Here is a 17,467-nt window from a genome sequence, read left to right as displayed (position 1 = left end):
AGTGTGAAGTCCAAACTTTTTCCATCGCCCTCCATTTTCCGGATAGCTTTCACCAGACTTGTCTCACCAATAGAAGCTGCCGCTATCTCAACTGGAGAACCGGCCAAGAGCTTCACAGCTGTGAGCAGATCTGGCATAGATTCTGGAGAACAGGAATTAGTGGCGTAGAGAGCTTTTAAAGACAATGTAGACCAAGATGTAGTGCAACAATTTTGACCATTGACTAATGGCTCAAGTTAATTAAAGAAAAAAAAAGCATACATTTACTGGAACCAGCTTTTCCATGTGAGGTTTTGCTGCTTTTGTTTTGAATAATTGGTAATGTAACATGGAGTTGTGGACTGTGTCTTTGAGCAATTGCCAGAATAACCAATAATGAAAGTAATTTTTTGTATCAATTCCCTCATTTAAAACGAGGATTACACCTCATGTAACTGAACAGAAGGCATGTGCAGCACTTGTCCTGGAATACAGTAGTTTGCTGTGTTTTATGAAAATTGCACTTACCTTGAGCAGTGGTCTATCTTTGTGTGGTTTACCTTCACCACAGGTTCAGGAAATATTCTACAGGAAACTAGCTGCCCAGTTCATGCTCCCTCTGCTAGTGGAACCAAGTGTACTTATTGGAGAGAAATGTTTTCATTACATTTTAGTATAAAAGCCTTAAGTCCGTTCGATAGAAATCATAAATGGACATTTTAATACAGGTTCCCAATTCAACATTCAAATAATTTTGTTCCTTGAAATTTGATTTATTAAAATGGTAAACGTTCCTAGATTGCCACCAACAATGATCCAGGCCGTCATCCTGGTGAGCCAAAGGACACCAAAACAAGCAATGTAATCTAGGATTGTCCTAACTGGCCTGTGACTGCACTCGTCACAATTAGGACTCAAAAGCAAAAGCCAATACAAATCTGAAGTTTGAGAGAAAATAAATAGAATGCAGCCGGGCAAGTTTTTTACTTGTTGAGCCGGACATGTGACATCCATCCGACAGTTTCTCGCAAAGTGCTGCCTGCAGCGCCTTTCGGCCCATTACATACCATTCATTGCCATACTAGGACTTTTTGTTAATGACCATGCTAACGATTTCCAAATGGGGTGGGTAGATTTCTGTGGCTCTTTTTGCAGATAACATTGAGATTGTGTCTGTATTAATTAGATGTCGTACTTTGTTCACTGTTAAATCATTTTATAAATGCTTAAGATATAGCCATATACAAATCGATTAACTTGATCACAAGCTGTGCGAGTGGTCATTTCCTCGTCACAACAAACAATATCCTGAGAGACAGGGTTTTGTTTGTTGTCGTCTCAGCCTTTAGCTCAAAGGCACAGGAGCATGAACATAGCACAGGGATTATTCAGGAAATTAAACATTTCTACACCTACAATTGTTACAATATTTACAACACGTCACATACTATCAAAGCAACAAGCACAAGCAGCTAAGCTAGTCGCTGAATTGGTGCCCGACGACTTATTCTGAACCAGTTATTTTACAAGCTACATCCTTTTGATTCATGCAAATAAATCAGTTTCAATAATACGTTGACTCTGCAACCAGATAAGAGTACAAATGCAATATTGAGACGCTTCCTTCTCATCCAGTGACGTTTTATTCTTTAAAAACTGCATTAGTCATAATAGCAACTTGCTCAATGACAATAATATCTGTAGTGTTTTCTGAAAGACTTCACATTTTAAAGAAACAGAAGTAAGTTTACACAAAAAGGTCTTGGATACATGGATAGGAAACTTCCAAAGTATTTGAATGTGTGAGAAAAAAATATATATAGTCATTATGATAAGAAAATGACAACTAGATAAGAGCTGCAGCAAGAAAAAAAAAAAAAACTGGTTTTGGTCAAACGACTGAGTTCCATCTCTACGGTTTGCAGACTAAAGCTAACCTAAGCAATGATTCAAAGCATATAGCTGGAAGTAAGCATTTGATGAGAAGACAACCAAGTGCAAATGTTGACACGAGACAACTTATCAAGATGGGCTACATGCATTCACCGTGCTGACATTTTGATAAGGCAAAGAAATAGGAGGTTGTTCCATTTAAAAGAAAAGGCACTTAGAACCACATTAGCCATCACCTAGTTCAACACTCTCTCACTATCTCAACTGTACAGCAGCCAAACCATAATTTAGATTTGCTCTCGTTATTAAAAAAAAAATCCCTATAGAAACTGAATTTTCCAAACTGAATCTAAAAGATAGCCCAATGCCAAATGTTGTGGCTTGTGTCTGGAGGTTGGGCTGAGGTAAGGGAAGGAAGGATCCCAAAAACTGGACTGATGAACCCCAAACTGGTATTCATTAAAACAACCAGAAGAGAGTTACCCACTTTTATCAAAATAGGGTTTCATTAGTCCTTTTTTCCTGGGCACAGAGAGGTGAGACACAGCACAACTAACTCCAAGGCCTAATTCCTGGGAATCTAAGCACCATCACAGCTTTATGCAGCCACCTCTGCAGCAGGGGCCGCCTCAGCCTCGGGGGCTGCGGAGCCAGTCTCTGCTTCAGCAGCGGGAGCAGGAGGGGCTTCATCTACTACTGCCGTACCAGGACTCTCTGCTGCAGGGGCCTCTGCTGGCGTCTCCTCTGTGGCAGCGACCTCCTCTGTGGCTGGAGCAGCCTCTACCGCTGCAGGTGGAGTGGCTTCTGCTGGCTCTGCAGCGACCACCTCAGAGGCAGCTTCCTCAGCCACGGGTTCGGCAGCGGCCTCGACGACGGGTTCGGCAGCGGCCTCGACGACGGGTTCGGCAGCGGCCTCGACGACGGGTTCGGCAGCGGCCTCGACGACGGGTTCGGCAGTTGGAGGGACCGACTCGGCAACAGGTTCAGCAGTAGTCTCGGCTTCTGGTTCTACAGCAGCGACGACAGACTCTGCAACGACCTCAGGTGCCGGCGCTGCCTCCTCCACTGGGGCGGGTTCAGCTGCAGGAGCTGCTACTTCTGGAGCTGCAGAGCAAGAGGTTGGGAACAGAGAATTAGTGTCAAAATACTTCCTTCAACATGCAATGTTAAACAGTACTGGAAATAAAACCATTTGGGTTTGGTGTAATGTAAGGAGCATGTCAGTTGCTCTGCTGTAATCAGCACCAAGTTGCCAAAAGGTCAAAGTCTTCTACAAATCTACTCCTCCCAAAGGCCTCAAATAATCTTTCATGGCACTGGAAAGCCAAGGAAGTGCCCAAAGTAAAACATGATGGCTACAGAGCTCACACTCCAGTTGGGCAAAACATAAGGCTTGAGATTTGAAGACATTGACTCCTGTCAACAGGTAACATACTGTAGAGTTGACGGTCAAGCGTTTAGGCATTTAAGGTCTCAAAAAGATAGAGTCATAGTTAAGTGAAGGAGAATCCTGACATGTAAAATAGAACTGCCTGCTTTTACATTAACAATACTGATTTGTTCAACAACAAGACACCACCTTATGGAGGGCACAACTCTATGTATGTATCTATGTAGAGTAGTTTGTTTCAGTAGGTCAGACAAGAACTCATAGCTAATATTCTTTATACATCTTCCAGGTCATATAACCAACTGATTCAGGACAACATTAGTTAAATAGTGAAACTAGAATCTAATAAAACTTCAGAATGCATACTAAATGTTACTGCTTTAGTAGCAACGAATGTGATTTTTATTACTTCTGCTGCCCCAACACCAAAATGTTGTTTAAAAATCAGCCAAACAAACCAAATCACTCACCGATTGTGCCGCTCAGCACACTAAATCACGCTTCAATTATACTCGCGTGTACCCAGATTAAATGTCAGGACAATATGAACTTCGATCACAATCTCTTTAATCACCATGTGCAGCAAGAGGATTCTGTGACTTTGTTTCCAGGACATTTTTGCTTTATTACATAACGTGATCACTGGCCAGTTTAAAGCCAGAGCAATTCACTCTCCAGCGCTGTAGGGAGCAGAGCTTTATATTCCTGTGACCAAAAACAACACTTCACAACTGAACCAGATGCAGACGCTGCTTAACACCATTACAGACTAGTTAGCTGCTCTGGGCGCGGCGCCACGATCTCTCATTCTGGCTGAATAGACAAATGAATTGCAGACAAATCTAACCAGACAGGCAAGATAAAGCCATTGAGTGTGATCATTCTACCGTGTTCGATATTTGGGTGGTGCAGCCAGAACCAGCTAGGAAATGCGGCAAGATATATAGATTTTTTTTGCCTTTCTATTTCTTAGAACAGTCCAGCTAATGTACTTAGTGTTTAATGCTAATTGTAAAATGTTAGCTGCTTATCAGAAAGGTTGTCGTCCTTGCGAGCATGCAGAGCTCAAAACCCTGCGGTGCCCATGTACAAACTCAAAACGCACAAGCACTGCCATAGATTCTATTCATGTCGTGTGTAATCAATTAATTTACTGTAGACTTGACCAAATGACAATTTAAAATAAATGTCATTGTCCTTTCTGTAGTATTTTCTTGGAAATGTAACCTCAGGAGATTGGGGTGTGTGTTTCGTGAGTGCGTGCCAGCAGCTGACCCTTTTCTGTCGGGGCCATGCTGGCGAGTCTGTCCTCATAGCGTTCACTATCCCCGTTGACTGTCTTGTAGGCCTGAGAGAACGAGAGCAAATACACAATTACTACATTTCAGCACACAAATGATAACAGAATAAAAATGAGGGTATTACGCTGACATTTTGGCCAATATTAACAAACACAGCTGATATACACTTGTGCTTTGCCAAGAGCCTGGCAGCCATTGTCTGGACTGGTTTCTGTATATAGAAAGCACAAAAGAGCCTTCTATGTCCATTTGGTGTCTGGAGTGTGGCGACACAGTCTAGTCCAGTGATTGTCAACCACTGTGCCGTGAGAGATCGTCAGGTGTACCGTAGGAAAAAGTCCAATAAAAACTATTTAGTTACCGCAAATGATTTTCCATTGTTGAGCGTCTGAGCTGCAATATAGTGGCTGGCAGAGTAATATAGAACAGGTCTACACCTTGTTCTGCTATTAAACAGACTAAACGGCCGTATGTTATTGATCTTATCTACACACAGCTTGTCATTTCTGGGTCGCGTCTACAACTCTTCTCTGCACACGCAGAGAGCGAGAGAGAGCAACGAGCGTGCTTTTCAGAATGGGATTTGCTGCTGCAGCTTTCACTATTTTAAGCTATGAGCTCTCACTTTTAAAGCCCAACAGTTCATGTGTTTGCAGGTCAAGACAAACATCCAACAGCTCCATTAATGACGTTTCTGACTTTGCATACCGAGAGGCTTTGGAAATATCCTTCAAAAGCCCGAAAAACACATAGCAGTAACAAAGCCTGCACACTTTGTGGTTGTCATTGAAATAAATGAACACCATATTTCCTTTAAGTCAGTATTTATCAAACTGGGGCGGTATTTATTACAGGTGGGGCGCAAGAGGAAATGCTGATTTTAAATGTTCACCGTTAATAGGTTACGCATGCGCGAGTCGCCGATTCTTGTCATTTCGCCACAAGCCGATCTTTATGAGATCTCCGTGAAGTCGGCTTTCTGTTGTTGTGTCTCTCAACATGGAGCATGAATTGAGAGTGTCCATATCAAATCCACAACCTTGTTCATAAAAGAGTTGTAGAGGAAAGTAGCTCACTGCAGCCACTAATACAACGTGATGCTCACACATCTGCACTCACTGTTTTGCAAAAAAATAGCTTATCGTTTTCCACAATACGCTATTTAGTAGTAACTAAATATTAGTTATTTTTTGCATAACTTTATTTTCATTTTTCTAACAAAGTGATCTGGTTTACTTGAAACACTGAATACTCTTCCATGCCAGTAGGTAGTGCAATAATTACCTACCATATATGCTGTATTATGCTACAATGTGACATTTTGTAACTTTTTGGGTTGTTGGTGTGCCGCAGGATTTTTTTATTGTAGAAAATGTGCCGTTATTAGCCTTTTAAAGCGCTTAAGTAATATGCCACTCAACATCTTTAAGTCACTCACTGCTAATGCTGAAGAACCGATTGGGCAGAATACCACTTTACCAAAAGGGTAATATTATAGACGTATAGTAGAAGTGGACATTGTCACATTTGTTTATAGACTGCCATTTTGAAGCTAGGAGTTCAACATTTTGGCCGTCGCCATCTTGTTTTTTGCAACCAGAAGTGAGACGAGAGGGTGGCACTAAGTGGAACTGAACGCTGAATGGAACATTTCAGTCGCTTAAAACTACGTAATTGACTTTCAGAAATGTAAAATACACTTTCTAAGAGTAGAAGTTGTAAGATGAAAACAAACAGAACCTTTGTATTCATAGACTATGTTGGACATTTTGCAACCAGAGTCGTCACCCCCCCGATGGCCATTAGAAACAATGCAAGTTTAAGGCACTTCCAGTCTTAAAGTAAAGCCAATGCTGGAGGTTGCCACCTGGTCATAATGCAAACTTGCAGGTCAGATGAACCTGGTATGGAGCAACAGATACTCACATAGACGACTGCAGCAGTGAGGCCTCCTCCACACAGAACAATGTATGCCATGTTGCTGGAGCTACCAGGAACCCCAAAGGCCATGTGTCGCACTGGAGCTGCTGAGACAGAATGACAGTGTTAGGTGGGAAACTTTATTTGAAGCTGAACTGCAAAGAAAGTTACCAATATTGAAATTGACATAAGACAAACTGTAATTTAAGACTATAGTCCTGTGGAACTTTATTCAACCAGTGATTGAATAGAGTATTTGTTTTTTGCGTCATGAAATCCAAAATAAGCAATTTATTAAACAAATAAAAACATAAATCACAGAACGTACATTGGATGATTTGTGGGAATTTTATTCAGGAAATGATCAGAGTTTAGATTTAGCACAAAAACTAATGCATTCTGGTTGCGTCAACATGTCTCCATCCCTTAATCCAGTTACACAACAGAGCCCTGGTAAATTACAGCAGAGGAGATGGAAAGATTTAGCAGCAGCCAAGCTAAACACCAAATTGTCATTTATATTACATCCAACACAAACAATTAAACACTTCCTGCTTCACGATCTTAGATTTGCCCATAGAAACAAACTAAAAAGATCTAGCGGGCTTGAAGTCATTAATTAGTCACTCGACATGTCAGGAAGCATTTGGCAGATCCTCAGTAACTCTTAATAGGTTATTTATGAGTTCGCGATTGTGGCAGGCTTTGGCCCATGTGAAGAGATTTGCTGGTGTTTAAAGGATTGCCAGTGGTGCATGCAGAGGAGGTTGTAAATAAAACCAGCCAGCATCCCAAACACTGCCTCAGCCTAATCTCTTCCTACCGACAGTAGATATCCGTCTCTCTATCACACACACACCACAGCGTGTACATGCAGTTACAGTTCATAGGATATCTTTAGCATGCGACACACATGCATGTGCTCACGTTTACTCAGCAACCCGAGCAGGCAAGCTGAGGTTGTGAAAGAACACAATGTACAGCAGGCCACGCCCCTTTTCGTCCTTCCCATGTGTTCAGACAAAATCATAACTCACTATGTGACTTCTCCACTGACAGCTTGCACCCAACTTTAAAAGCAAGGAATCTGTCTATGTTCTTCACATAGAACATTATGTTAACCCTTGCATTCACTCGTTTTTGTCAATGACAAGTTAAAAAAAAAAAAAAACTCATGTCTGTTGCTAATCATGTAACTGGAGCCAGCTCGTAGTTAACTTAGCATAAAGACTGAAAATCTTGTTTTTTATTATGTGCAAAAAACAAAGTTTGGAAATTTCACATTGTGGTTTTATTGCTTGGCCCCGAAGCAGTAACTGATAAAACAAACAAGATAGAATATACACCACATGTTAGTTATTGAGCTTTACAGGTGCTCCTGGGCAGATATTTACCACCACCCCCGTTATTTATGCCAAGCCAACTGGCTGCAGCTATACATTAAATGTAGTACCACTAAATTACAAGTGATAATTTTCTTTAATTAAAGCTGGATATTGTCATGTTGTGGATGCTCTGCCATAGTCTCATTAAGTCCTCCCTCATTCGTCCCCTTAATACCCATGACACAGCAGCACCATGCGACACAAGGCCAAGTTCAGGTTATTTATACAGGTAATCAGTTAATCCCTGCAGTGAGGTTCAAGTCTGTAGAAATGGACACGCATGTCATGTCAGTCAACAACAGACAAAATGGCTGCTGTGAAGACACGTGTATGTTGGGTAAGTGCTCTTCAGCTACCGTCTGTCAGCTGACATGTGCTCAGTACATATGTAGGCCTGCAGGTCAACCAGGTCATGACTGCTACCAGTCACACCAGCAGTTCTCAGAATACAGAAAGAAGCTTCAGCAAGACTAAAGCTTGCAGGTAGAATTAATTTTGTCTTCTTCAGTCAGAGCTTCACCAGAGGTTGTTTTTCTGAAACAGGAAATCAAAGCAGCAGTTTGACCTCATGCTAAATTCCACATGCTCAGAGTCCAAAGTCAAGGATGATCGGGTGAAGGACATGTAGAAAGAAAGAGGCCCCTGAAAGGCCAAGTGACCAAAATCCACTTCACCTTGCATGGCAATGCTACAAAGTTTGTTTTATGCAAAATACATTGTTTTTTCCCCGATGCAAAGAGTTGTTAGATTCAAGTCTTACATGTTATGTAAATGTTTTTTTTTTTTTAATACAAGATTCTCAGAAGTCACAACACTTATGAGCTCGACCACATGGAGAGCAGCTCTGCCCTACAGAAGAAGTCCTAGGACAATGTGTGACCATGAGATGACAAAGAATCGCTCGTAAAACTTTTTTTTTTTCCTGACCAAATACTAAAACTGCTCGAGACTAAATGCACTCGATGCAACGTATAAAACCTTTAAAGCAAAGAGAGTTTTTTGTCGTGTGATGCGCTCTTTCATAACGCGCAAGAACGGTGTGTTCCCAAAGCAGGACACACCTCCTCCTGCTGCTCTGCACAATGGAAACCCTGTGAGAATGAATCCTTTTAGGACTTTCACACATGTCTCGCATTAAATGCAAACATTTAGAAGGTAATCTTCGCTTTAGAAATTAATTTTAAAAATAAAAGGTGTACGAGTAACTACGCTTTAGAGTAGTTTAGTTAAACAATACGAGACAATTGAGAAAACGATTCGTTTTGTCCGAGTTTAAAACAAACCAAGCCGCTAAACGCACGAGACCGCGACATTCATGTCCTCTTCTTTTAACAATGTGACTGCAAATCACGTAAATTGCACTCAGAAAGTCAGTAACCGACAACCTTTTAGGCGACTTACCATTTCTGGATGTTGGTTTGAAAGCCCTCCGTGCCAGCGGCCCGACTCTCTGCAATGCCCGTCTGCAGAACATCTTTGGTTATCGGTTATCAGCAGCAGGTGAAGGAGTGCGTGTCCGTGTGTTTTGCAGCAGGTTTTAAAGATGTTTGAGGAGGAGCACACAGCTGCTGCTGTCCAAAGCTGATTGCAGAGGGTACATCCCCTTTCAAGAAAGGTTAATGCGCCCGCGCGCCCCCTGCAGGTGAACTGGTAGAACAACGTTCGTGTTTAAATGTGGTGGGTTTAGGTAAGTGTTCTCAAGTAGCCCACCAGAGTAATGATCTAGATTTATATTAACCTTATAAATAAAACATCTGATTATTGTTTTCTAGGGTAGATTTAGCAGTCTTAATATGTGGCATGCTGCATACTGAGATAAAATAATGTTGGCTGTGCTGAGGAGGATCAGGCATCCCTCATGCTGGTTTCAAGTGGATTACAGTCCCATGTGGTTTTATGGAAAGAGACAGTGAACTGCGGTTGCATAATACACACTGTCCCAAAGCTATTGTGGGACTGCGCCATGCATGGCTTTGATTGGCAGATACAAAATAGTACAAGAAGTAAGTAATATAATAATAAGTGTTATGTGTTATACTAAAACATGTTTACACCCATCAGCTTGTTAGCACCAGATGTTTTCAGACAGTAAAAGTGTCATAGTTTCAGTTCACTTATATTTAAATATGTAATATGCATATTTAAAAGATCCTATGATTTAAAGGAGGACAAAGTAGCAGCTAGAGATGAGGTTGCAGATTGCGCCTCATTCCCCTCCACATGCAAGGCTCTTACAGAGCCAGTGTTTGGACTCCGTGAGGAGGAGCGGCTCCATATGGAGATATGAAGGTCTAAGGTATGAAAAAACTCAAATGATTCTTCATTCTATATATATGAAAACATACGTATAGAAAGATAGATGTAGAAATATAGTAGCAAACGTAGAAATAAGTCAGTCATCCTCCATAAAGATAAGGGACTAACAAAAGAATGGTCAAAATCAAAGCAGCAGGGGTGTAGCTATCCTGACTTTTATTCCCTAGTTTTGATGAAACTCCAAAAACACCGGACCCCACATCTCTATAATGCAACGCCAATGTTTGTTTATAATAGTCTGTACCGGCCTGCTAAACTTCTAGTCGTAACCCAGAAATCTGTTATAAAATTAGAACATTTGTAGAATATATATATATTTGTACTAATTTACACTTAGACAGGGAATCATCTGGAGGAGCTGTTACCTATAGGTTAACATACAACAGAGTTACTGGTCCAGCCCACTTGATTTAATGGGCCTGTTCGTGGCCTTAGATTTAAAATGTCTTTGAAATCCCGATGTTGGTGACAATTTTTTCAGATGTTCAAACATCAGCTTTAGATTGTATCTGTTTCTCTAAAAAAAAAAAAGCTTTAGACACAACAAATAGTCAGCAAATTAGAGAATTTGGAAATCACGTTTTTTTCCTACTTCACCTTTCCAGTGGCTAAATTAAATGTTATTTAATAATTGTATAGGGGGAAATTAGAAAAATATAAAAGATACTCTCCTCCCGTTGTTGTTTTTCTTCTTGAGTCTAGAGTAAGACATCTACCAGTTGACTGTTGAATGTTCCACCAGTGTGACACACACACACACACACACACACACACACACACACACACACACACACACACACACACACACACACACACACACACACACAGGTTTGCCGCCATCATCATGTGACGACTTCTGAATCATCGATTGGACACACAATCACAACACATGTGATCCACAACGCCCACACAGCTCATACACAATACTGGTGCATGACTGCTGTGATGTTCTGTCCACCTGGACACAGTCCTGTGGTGGGAAACCCTTAACAGCCAGGATTCGATTAACCCCACTGTACTAAAGTTACTCGTATATACAGATCCTTTACCAAATAATGTCTACATTCAGTCTTTTATTTGGCAGCAATTGTAAATAAGAAGATCACAAATATCCATACAATTTCCAAAAAGGATGTCTCACATAATTAAGAGTATAAATATTAAAGTTCAGTGTGGGAGTAACAGCAACTGTGTTTCAAATGCAAAAAGATTTGTATTTTTGTCTGGTCAAATATTAACATTATGCACAGTACGGTCATTCTCTTATCGACACAAACGCATGTACTTTTACACACAAGGGCTAAAAACGTCACATTGATCCATCTGAAAAGGCCAGCAGCTCCGTCCTTTTAGCAGCAGGTCCACAGCTCTTTCTCTGGTCTTTTCTTATTCAGGACTTTAAAGGACCCGTGCGTTGAGGTGTTTGCTACTACAGGTTTCTTCTGTCTCTTCAATTTGGCACCAACAGCAACAACAATGTCCTCCACCTTATCCTGCTGGTACAGCACCTCCCCATCACCTCGCCGACCGTTCCTGCATTTGTTTGGCGGGTTCTTGGCCGACGTCTCAAAACACATCATGCCGTGGGCTTTGGCGAAGCTCGTCGCCTGCTCCTGGCTTACCTGGCTGTCAGTCCTGCTGGGGTCACGGAGGTCACTCTTATTACCCACCAGGAACCTGGTAGGAGGATGGGCAGCGGAAAGGGACAAATGAAGGAGGATGATATTAAGACCTCCACAAAAGAATAATATGGTCATAGGATGTTGACTTAGCTAGAAAGGTTCAATATGATTTAAGGGGAAAATACTTCATGTGTAGCATCTTAAAAGTTACAGTGCATATATTAAAAGGCCGGTTTAAAAAAAAAATGTCTTAATTCAATTCTGAGCCAGAAATATCCACTTCAGCAGCACACCAAACTGTGTTTAATGTATACAAATTAGCAGATATCAAATATGATAATTCTATTTGCATATTTAAACATACATTTTCAGAAACATGCAATGCAAAAATAATTGTCTTAATGCAAGTAATTGACTAATTTATATATATATATATATATATATATATATATATATATATATATATATATATATATATATATATATATATATATATATATATATATATACACACTTTTTTTTACTGTATTCTCCTGGGGAAATACACCTATTCTTTTAGCTACATCAGCACATTACCTGGGGATTTCCTGCCCGAGGGAGTTCTGCCTGCACTCTTCTATCCAGGCGGTCAGGCTGCTGAAGCTGGCGGGGCAGGTGACATCATATATGAAGAGCACAGCGTGTACATTGCGATAGTAGTGCTGCACCATGGACTTACGGAAACGCTCCTGTCCTGCCGTGTCCCACAGCTGGAGCTGGTGGTGATGACGAGGTGGCAGAGACAAAAAAAACGTGACAAATAGGAAATGAATGAGAGGGAAGGCACGAAGAGGAAAATAAATCATGTGTTGAAATACCCCACGGGTGACACACACGCACATTTAGTGAATCATCACTGAGGGGGAAGAAAGAAAAGGAGTAAACAAGTTGATGTGATCATCAAAACTCAGATTTCTCTCTCCTTGAATAAAAGTGCTAAATGTTATATTTATCACTTGATGTATTCTACGATGATGACCGAGGAATATTACTATTTCTAAAGGACTTTGTATAAAATTCTGTAAATGCAGATTTGAAAGGAAACTCTTCAGATGCCGAGTCATTCTTTAGCACTTGGAAGACCGAGGACTTGTGACCTGATTTAGACTTGCTTTTTGGGTCCTGAGTATTGACTTGATAGACATGAGATTGGCTTGCTTGGCTTGCCCAAGAAGTCTTATAAACAGCACTGATAAAATGACACGTTAGTTTGCATAAACCTTTTTTTAAAAGCACTTGATCAACATCCACTTACGTTGTAGGAAGCCAAGATGTTTCGTAAGGTGCAATGTGTAAGATCCGGCCCAAAGTTTAGTTTAACATCAACAGAATGTGAAGAACAGTGTTGACGTTATGTCAAAGGCGTTACTGTTTTGTGTTACAGAGATATCTACTAAAATGAGCCCGCTAATTAGCTAGCCTCGTCCTGTCTCATAATACCACTTGTACCTCGAGAGGCGATAGCGAGTCACTGTGGCGTCCAGTCTGCCCGCAGTCCAACATGAGGACAAAAAAATAGAGATGCCCTGAGGTGTCGATCACATTGGAAGTACGTTTTGATAGTTTGTTTATTGGATTAAATCCAAAGTTTAAATTTACCCCATCCCATCTCACATTCTCCAGTCTATTGCTCCTGACCTAGTTCCCTTTCTCACCCATCTTATTAACACCTCCCTCTCAACTGACTGTTTCCTTAACTTGCTGTCTCTGAGCAGCTTCACACTGCTAGAGCAGCCTCTCTCGCTCCTCTGTCCTTATCCTTCTAGACCGTTCTGCTGCATTTGACACAGTGAACCACCAGATCCTTATTTCCTCCCTCCAGGACCTGGCTATCTCAGGCTCTGCGTCTGAACCTTGTCCTCTCACTACTGTGGTCCCTCAAGGCTCCGTCCTGGGTCCCCTCTAGGGCTGCAACAACGAATCGATAAAAATCGATTATCAAAAGTGTTGGCAACAAATTTCATTATCGATTCGTTGTGTCGCGCGATTATTACGCCGGGCAATAAGTCGCGGAGAAGAAAAAAGAGCGGAGCAACTGGCCGGCCAGCGTTTCTGAGATTGGAGTGAGACACGAGAAAAGCTGAGGTTGTGATCTTCTCAAAGAAGAATAGAAGATCTTTGACGAGTCGAGTCTTGGCCAATCAGCGTCTTCATGTTCCTCAAACTTGTTTTTAATGGAAGCTAGTCGGCTTGCTATCACGTTAGCTAACGTGTTTGGGTTGTGTATTGTCGTTAAAGTTACGTTATGTTCCGTTACAGTTCAGTTTTGCTTGTAAAAAAACGAAACGTGATGATGTTTCATCACGTTACGTTTGTTGCCGTCACCCCCCGGTCTGGTTCAGTTCACGCTGTCACTCATTAACGTTAAACCGGCACTCCGGCGGATCTGGCTGCAGGTTTTTTTTTTTTTTACTCAAAGTAGAATGAAGCAAATCACGTAGTTGGGCTTAGCCAACAACGTGATGTCGTGGTCATAAGAGACCCAGAATGAAAGCGTTTAAGGAAGAGGACGCTCTATATGGAGCAGTACAGCTTCCCACTGTCCCAGTATTTCATACATATTGATAAAGCAGTGTATGTAAATGCAGCCTCTGGAGGGATCAATTACATTAAAAAGGGCTCACATTTGGCAGATGTAAAGTATACATGTGTATGTTTTTAGTGTTAGTCCATTTTATTGTTTTAATTAACAGCTCAGGGATGTTCAAGGAGCAACCTGTTTGTGCACTTTCTGAAGATGCTTTGTACTGTCACTTCTGTTTTTGAATAAAGGGTTGGAAATGAACGCTTTTTTGATAAAAAAATACTATCCGATTCATCGAAAAAATAATCAACCGATTAATCGATTATTAAAATAATCGTTAGTTGCCCTAGTCCTCTCTTCTCTCTATACACTAACTCTCTTGGCTCCGTCATTCGCTCGCACGGCTTTTCCTACCCTAGCTATGCTGATGACACCCAACTGATCCTCTCGTTTCCCCAATCGGAAACACAGGTACGTAGCAGCACGAATCTCTGCCTGTCTTACTGACATCTCTCAGTGAATGTCCGCACACCACCTGGAAATTAACCCAGACAAGACTGAACTACTTTTCCTTCCGGGAAAAGGCTCCCCCACCCACGACCTGACTATTACCTTCGACAACTCCGTGATGGACCCGACCACAACTGCCAGGAACACTCGACAGTCAACTCTCCCTGACTGTCAACATTACCGCAACAACACGATTCTGTAGGTAAATGCTGTACAACACCAGGAGAATACGTCCCCTTCTCACTCAGAAGGCAGCACAGGTTCTCGTCCAGGCTCTGATCATCTCATGCCTAGACTACTGTAACTCCCTCCTGGCAGGTCTACCTGCCAGTGCAATCAGACCTCTGCAGCTCATCCAGAATGCAGCAGCTCAACTGGTCTTTAACCTCCTTAAATTCACCTACACTACTCCACGCCCTTCACTGGTTACCAGTGGCTGCCCGCGTCCGTTTCAAAACATTCGTACTTGCGTACCATGCTGCGAACAGATCTGGTCCAGTCTACATCCAAGACATTGTCAAACCTTACATTTTGACAATTGGCTGTTTGCTGTCCTGGCTCCTCATTGGTGGAATGAGCTCCCCAATGACATCAAGACAGCAGAAAGTATATGTCTTCCGCAGCAAACTAAAAACACGTTGAATTAAAAAATGTTTAACAAAATGTGCACTTTTGTAGCACTTTGTAGTTTGGTTATCTTGAAGAAATTGTACGTTCTTGATTTTTGTTGTTCCGAGTTTGTACTCATGGTTGAATGCACTTATTGTCAGTCGCTTTGGATAAAAGCATCAGCTAAATGAAATGTAATGCTCTAAACAATTTCAATTGCATGCACCAGGAACAAAGCATGAAACCTCCTCTAACCTATGAACAAATCCACAGTCACCACCGACAGACACTTCCTCTGTCATGTGGTTGTTTCAAAACACTAGGAAATGGCACAATCCAACACCCACAGATTTAAGATAGAAACATCGTCCCTACATGTCTCCCCACCACAGGGTTCAAAATAAAACGGGTCACAACTTCAGGAATGAATCAGATGTGAATTAGCTGGCTTTAAGAGGCTGTTAATTAAACAGTTAGCATGCCACTAGAGTCAAGCATGCAATCTTCACAGAGACTTACAGGCTGCATTAGTTCTGCAAACAAGCAGCTCTGCTGATTTTATTCCGTCCAGAGAACTCTGTCGTTCAATCTGGAATTTAGAACACAGCAGAGCCACACTGCAGCAAAGGGCATCACTAAAGACCATACAACCAGTATAAAACATGACAAAGGCACGGTTAAAAAGCACAACCACCTGCAAAAGTCTAACAGGAATAGGTCTCTGGAGTGTTTTGTTTTGTTCATCCAGGCTGACCTGTTGAGCCCTAGGGTCAATCATGGTATAACCCCCCCCCCCCCAAAAAAAAACATGTTAGGTATCAAATTAAACATAGAAATCAGGGCTACAATAATATATAATGCCCATGTACAACCTCTAAACACAACTCAAACAATACATTTGATTAGGGGTTAGGGTGTGGGCTTAAGGGTTAGGTCAGTTAGGTTGGGCCATGAAGAGCACTGGATTCATTGTGAGAATGATAAGGGATTAACATCTACCTAAAAGAACCAATATGACGTGGAGTCAGTTCACTTTTAACAGGTCGGAATACCGACGCTGCTGTGCGTAAAATATTAGTTTGGCACAGTCCCGCGCACAGTTAGCTGTTAATGTGTCAACCGTGGATGTATTTTTGCTTTAATTGATGCGTTCACAATTCACCAGTTACCTTGATTTTCTCGCCATGTATATCCAGCTGTCTTTCGCGGAAGTCCACCCCGATGGTAGCCTCCACCCTGCAGGGAAACTCTCCGGCGCAGAGTCGGTGTGTGAGGCATGTCTTCCCCACCGCGGAGTCTCCTATCACCAGCACCTTGAAGGTCCGACAACGGGTCAACAGCGAGGACACGCTGCTCAAAGAGTTGGAAAACTCAAGCGAGGACTCCATTTGCCTGTCGGTCAGTCAATTTACGAGAAAACAAAGTGCAGAAAACGCGCTACGCGTCAAACGTTCTCTCCAAGAGTCTAATAAAGATGCAGGTGTGAGCAAAGTCGATTAAGACTTCTTGGAGGAAAAAACACGGTCTTTAGGTGGTTAGTGAAACCTTTCCACCCGACTGCTCCTTGAAAACTCCTCACGGCACTGATCCGTGTGAATGGAAGAAGAGGGAGTCTCTGGCGTTTCATTTGCCAGCTTGCTGGTGATTGGTGTCCGAGGGTGGAGAGTTGGTCAAATGACGAGCAGCGGTTAGTTTACAGGCCGATATATCTGGATTCCTCTGAAAATATTTTGTAACACTCTACCTTTTAATTTGTCAAAATAAAAATATTGAACTTATTGGACCTGCCTGCCTGCAGCAGCCGAGCCAAGATAACATGTTTCCAAATGTATTGTGCAAATATTTGGGCACTCTTTTATGGACATGGTTTATCGATCACACATTTGAGAAAAAAAAAGCATATAATAAATATATTGATTACGCTTTTAATTTTTTTGTTTTACATAAAAAAAACTATATATATATATAAAAGGGATTAT

General features: G+C 41.6%; 2 protein-coding genes across 2 annotated transcripts; both read right to left on the bottom strand.

Moving 5' to 3' along the window:
* Positions 1-1,621: 1,621 nt before the first annotated feature.
* On the bottom strand, positions 1,622-9,385 carry LOC306738427 (uncharacterized protein). Its single transcript, XM_079220276.1, has 4 exons — positions 9,270-9,385; positions 6,490-6,590; positions 4,538-4,610; positions 1,622-2,976 (listed from the first exon to the last, which is right to left on the bottom strand). Exons 1-4 carry the CDS (start codon positions 9,340-9,342, stop codon positions 2,471-2,473), a joined length of 753 nt encoding a protein of 250 aa, XP_079076402.1. The 5' UTR covers positions 9,343-9,385; the 3' UTR covers positions 1,622-2,470.
* A 1,943-nt stretch (positions 9,386-11,328) lies between these two features.
* LOC306737952 (ras-related protein Rab-33B-like) lies at positions 11,329-16,876 on the bottom strand (the record flags this gene model as incomplete). Its single annotated transcript, XM_079219765.1, has 3 exons — positions 11,329-11,861; positions 12,383-12,561; positions 16,658-16,876. The coding sequence occupies 3 exons, from the start codon at positions 16,874-16,876 to the stop codon at positions 11,534-11,536; spliced, it is 726 nt and encodes a 241-aa protein (XP_079075891.1). The 3' UTR covers positions 11,329-11,533.
* Between the last annotated feature and the right edge of the window lie 591 nt (positions 16,877-17,467).

Source organism: Taurulus bubalis (assembly GCF_910589615.1).
Source record: "Taurulus bubalis genome assembly, chromosome: 6".
NCBI classification, from domain to species: domain Eukaryota; kingdom Metazoa; phylum Chordata; class Actinopteri; order Perciformes; family Cottidae; genus Taurulus; species Taurulus bubalis.
This window is presented reverse-complemented; position numbering and strand designations above follow the sequence as displayed.